Source organism: Anas platyrhynchos, chromosome 27 (genome assembly GCF_047663525.1).
Source record: "Anas platyrhynchos isolate ZD024472 breed Pekin duck chromosome 27, IASCAAS_PekinDuck_T2T, whole genome shotgun sequence".
Lineage (NCBI taxonomy): Eukaryota > Metazoa > Chordata > Aves > Anseriformes > Anatidae > Anas > Anas platyrhynchos.
This window is the reverse complement of record NC_092613.1, coordinates 3083392-3088290: the sequence shown is the minus strand read 5'-3', so window position 1 is coordinate 3088290 and position 4899 is coordinate 3083392. Positions and strand designations below refer to the sequence as shown.

General features: G+C 49.9%; 1 protein-coding gene across 4 annotated transcripts; it reads right to left on the bottom strand.

Moving 5' to 3' along the window:
- Nucleotides 1–341: 341 nt before the first annotated feature.
- Nucleotides 342–4583, bottom strand: LOC119713975 (potassium voltage-gated channel subfamily A member 2). Of its 4 annotated transcripts, none has more exons than XM_038168466.2 (3): nt 4433–4583; nt 3269–3646; nt 342–2496 (listed from the first exon to the last, which is right to left on the bottom strand). In XM_038168466.2, exon 3 carries the CDS (start codon nt 2413–2415, stop codon nt 916–918), a length of 1500 nt encoding a protein of 499 aa, XP_038024394.1. In that variant the 5' UTR covers nt 2416–2496; nt 3269–3646; nt 4433–4583; the 3' UTR covers nt 342–915. The 4 variants fall into 4 exon arrangements, with proteins under 4 accessions (XP_038024394.1, XP_038024393.1, XP_038024391.1 ...); XM_038168465.2 differs by lacking the exon at nt 4433–4583 and adding an exon at nt 4208–4414; XM_038168463.2 differs by lacking the exon at nt 4433–4583 and having other exon boundaries at nt 3133–4155.
- Nucleotides 4584–4899: the final 316 nt, after the last annotated feature.

The following is a 4899-nucleotide window of genomic DNA, read 5'->3' as shown; positions in this document are numbered from 1 at the left end:
TATTTGTGTGTGTATTAAATATTCAGATTCATGCAACAAATACCCATGCAGCTGTACTGTATTACTGGTTAAATTTCACTGCAGTATAAATATATTATAGGCCACAGCATAGTTGCTCCAGTTTTATATATAGATATATAAAAAAAGATGCTTTTTCCAACTAATTTTCAATGTGTCAGTGGAGGTGTCTTTGGTGATCCTGGAAACAGTGGTGATGGAAGTGTCATCTAAATAAATCAATAAAATCCAAGCGCTCGATTTATTTACTCATCCCTCCTGATGCCTGGCATAGAAAACTTAAGACTTAATAAATAATGCGCCGTCAGACTAATTATCCTCACACTGGCATACTGCAGTGGCTGAAACTATTGCAGCATGCAGCATTTTCAGTTATGAAACGCGAGCCCGGGTGATGCGTTCGCACTTGGCATTCCCAAGGCAGAAACCCAAGCCTTCAAATAATTGGGGTGGCCGGCAGCATGCTGGCCTCCCCAGCCCTGCTCAAAATTTCCCTGCTGCTGCCTGTGCCTGGAGCTGGCAGTGACCCAGCACTGGGGACAGAGCTGTGCCCAGCCGTGCTCCCAGCCAGCCAGGGAACATACCCTGCATCTCTGCTATTGCACAAACAGGAGCGGTGCTTGGCTCGACTAACCACTCCACACCTTTGGAAACCCACAAGCCTGGGATGGGAGAAGGGAAACGAAATGGTTTAGTTTGTTTTTTCTCTTTGTTTGCTTTCACAAACACTTATTCGGTGTGGAAATCAAAGGTTAAAAGTCACTTACATAGCTATTGCTTCCCATGCAGAACCAAATATACACCGTAGAAAATACTGTGTTAACTACAATGCAGAGCAGCACTCAATATCTGCAATTGTTCCACTTTAGCTTTAAATACATTACTAGGTTTTAGCAACTAGACATCAGTTAGCATTTTGGTGATATTCACATAGTTTGTGTTAGCTAGGGTGCAATTGGCTGTCTTCAAGTTCTCCTCCCTAAAATCCTCATTGCTATTGTTTACACCTTCCTGAATCTCCATATAATCAGACTTACTAATGGTAGAGGCACTTCTGCTTTTCTTTAGGTCAGGGGAAGAGGGGATCTTTGGGCAGCTGGTTACTTGCAAATATTGAGCCTGCTCCTCTCCCTCTGTCTCCCGGTGGTAGAAGTAATTGAAGTTAGACACTATGACGGGCACTGGTAAGGCAATTGTTAATACGCCAGCGATGGCACACAAGGACCCCACGATTTTCCCCCCAATGGTTGTGGGGACCATGTCTCCGTAGCCAACAGTCGTCATGGAAACCACAGCCCACCAGAAGGCGTCGGGGATGCTTGGGAACTGGGACTCGCTCTCGTCGGCCTCTGCAAAGTAGACGGCACTGGAGAAGAGGATGACACCGATGAAGAGGAAAAATATCAAGAGGCCCAGCTCCCGCATGCTGGCCTTGAGAGTCTGCCCCAGGATCTGCAGCCCCTTGGAGTGCCGGGACAGCTTGAAGATCCTGAAAACCCGCACCAAGCGGATGACTCGGAGGATGGCCAAGGACATGGCTTGCTGGCCTTGCTGACCATCCTCTGGCTTCTCGGCCAGCTCCGTCCCTAAGGTGATGAAATAGGGAATGATGGCTACAATGTCTATGATGTTCATGATGTTGGTAAAAAATCCAGCCTTGCTGGGGCAGGCAAAAAACCTCACCAAGAACTCGAAGGAGAACCAGATGATGCAAAGTGTCTCTACAATGAAGAAGGGGTCTGTGAAAGAGGTCGATTGCTGGTACCCCATGCTGCTGTTGGAGTAAGGGGGATGGCTCAGCCCACTGCCATGCATGTCTTCATTCTCATCACGAAAAATAGGCAATGTTTCCAGGCAAAAGCTCACAATGGAGATTAAAATCACCATGACAGAGACAATAGCTATAATCCTGGCAGGGCCTGAGCTCTCGGGGTACTCGAAGAGCAACCATACTTGTCTCTGAAACTCATTCTCTGGCAGTGGTCTTTCCTCTTCTTTGATGTAGCCTTCGTCCTCCCGAAACATTTCCATTGCTTCTTCCCCCAGTTCATAGAAACGAATCTCCTCCGAGAAGATGTCCAAGGGCACATTAACTGGCCTCCGCAACCTCCCGCCAGACTGATAATAGTACAAAATCGCATCGAAGCTGGGTCTGTTCCGGTCAAAGAAATACTCATTCCTGAGAGGGTCAAAATATCTCATTCTCTTTTTAGGATCCCCTAGCAAGGTCTCTGGAAACTGGGCTAGTGTCTTGAGCTGAGTCTCAAAGCGCAGCCCTGAGATGTTAATGACCACCCTCTCGCAGCATTCATGGTCGGTCTCAGGGTTGTACGTGTCCTGCGGGTGACCAGGAAGAGCTGCAGCCTCGTCTGCAGGATCTCCGGTAGCAACTGTCATACTGGGGTTTAAAAGAAATCCTTATGCTAAACTCTTCCAAGTGCCCGGTGGTGGGATCGGACTCAGGGCACAGCTACTATCCTGCAGAAGGACAGGTACGTAGGTTTGGAAGTGTTTCATGAAAAACGAAGGGATGTTAAAATAAAAGAAAATAAAAAAGGAAAGAAAATTGCCCCTGCTGAGAAAGAGAGAGATGAAATAAAGTTGGGGGGGGGGGGGGGGGGGAGAGCAGCTCCCTGCGCTAGCATGTCTACCACCTTCCTCAAGGGGTTAATTTGCCTTCTCTGGGACAGAGTTCAGAACTCCCTTCTAAACCAATTAGGTGGAAGAGAGAAAACACCTGAGGAACCTTCATCTATTCACAAAGAGTGTGAAAAACTGTCATTGGCAAAACAGAACGTTTTTGACTAAAAAGAAAAAAATAATTAAAAATAAAATTAAAAAAAAAAAGAGGGAAGGGAAGGAAAGGAAGAAAAACCCATCCAGCCCTACACTGGCAAGGGGACCCGCAGGGCACCCGGCAGAGGCAGCACGGGCTGAGCTCATTTCCAGGCATGCAGCTAAGGGTTAACATTCAACCATGCAATAGCAGAAAACCCGGCACTACCCTCCAGGAAAGCCTTAACGGCTCTGATTTAAGTTCAGCACCTTCCCCATCCTCCTGCCCTGGCCATAAAGCCACGGGATGCCACACTGCCCGCCCTGCTCTCCGCTGACCTGGGCTTTGCGGCTGCCTGAATTTCGGTACAAGCTGCCCCGCGGACCACTGCAGTCCCCCTCCTCAACCGCTGGCATCCCGGCTCCTGTCATTCTCTGCAAAGCACCATGGCACACAGAAAACAAATCACATTACCTGGAGAAGCCAAATCTTAGTGCCTCTTAGTAAGACCGATTATCTGACCCTGGGGAAATCCTAGAGAGAAATAGAGGCTTCCAAGATCCCCATAATTTCCTCTCTCTTCAAAGTTAAAAATAATGGTGAGTCATCGTAGAAAAGGAGAAGGGACATAAAAGGGGTGAGATTCCCAGATGGAAGTCAGGTCTTGTAATGGTTTGGACTGGAGAGAGAGAGAGAGAAAGAGAGACAGAGGGACAGTCTTCTCAGTAGCTGTTGCAGGTCTGCACTTCAGGGCAGATGAGCGTCTGTCTGATGCCTTCAGTACGGCGTTGAGAAGATGCTAAGCTCAGCAAAACCTGATGTCCCCAGTGTCCTCAGGAGGTGTGGCATTGCCTGGAAAAAACAGTGAGAAGGTATAAAGCTGCCGGGGGGCTTGGAAGGATCATCTGCAAAGCCCTGGCTCCTCCAGGCAGCCCTTTTTCCTCTCTGCGAGCTGTTTTCCCAGTGCCTCCCTAACCTGCACTGCAACACGAGATGAGGGTGAGAGCGCGCTAGTGGCAAGGTGGAAAAAAACAGAGCCCCATCCCCTCCGCTCCGGCTCAAGGCGGCGGGGCCGGGCCGCCCGCGGGAGCCGATGCCAGCGCAGGGGAGGAGGCAGCGGGTGGAGGGGGAGCGACGCAGCCCCCGGCCACGAAGGATGCTCTGCAACGCCTCGCCGAGCACCCAGGAACTGGTGGTCCCTACGCCATCGCGCCACCTTCCCGGGTAGTTGGGGATGCTCTGGTGTCATCTATGAGACCAAGCCCCCTGCCGGTCCCTGTCTGGTCCCCCCCCAAGACCATCTGTTCCCCCAGTAGCAGTCGAGTAGCCCCAAGCATCTCCGGTCATAGGACCCGCACGACCCGCATCCGCCCCCTTCCCATCCTCCCGAAACCCAGCCCCCGGCCGACCCACCCCCCTGGGAATTCGACTCCGGTGGGCAAAATTTCTCATGGGGATGCTGAGGCTCCGATCCCTGGTCAGCGCCGGCTCATCAGCCTCCCTGGTCCTAAATTAGATCATCCTGCACTGCCTCACACCATGGGATGCTCCAGCCTTTGCTGTCCAACCAAACTCTCATTTTCCTTTTTTTTTTTTTTTTTTTTCGTTTTTTCTCTCCCAAAGAAAAAATCCTCTAACCTCCCTTCTTCAGCTCCAACTCGACTTGTCTACTTTGAGCCAGGATTACAGAACTGGGTAGGGGAGGCAGGTGGAAAATAACCCTGTGAACTGAGCCTTCTTGGCAAAGATTTCATTCTTCTCTGGGGCATTTATGCCTGTTGGTTTCTCTCTTTATCACCCCAGGTGCAGATATTGCTGCAGATCCCTCTTTTCTTGGAAATTTCCTCTTCCTGTGGAACCCTCCTCTCCCTTCTCTTTATGCACTAGAAAAAATAGTACAATCCTGACAAGGCTTGCAGCATTCAATGGCTTCGCTTAACCCTTTTCTGCCAGGCCCAGAGGAGAGGAGCTTGCATTTGTCCCAGTTTTTCTCCTTTTCCTGCATTTTCTCCCCACCAGCTCACTCTGAAGTTCTGCTGGGTTTGACCTTCTCTGGCTCCTCTGAGCACCATGCAAAAACACTGCATACACCAGGAGTCTGCTGC

Bases quoted from the DNA above. Each gene is read 5' to 3' on its own strand.
- LOC119713975 (XM_038168466.2), bottom strand. From the start codon at position 2,415: ATGACAGTTGCTACCGGAGATCCTGCAGACGAGGCTGCAGCTCTTCCT.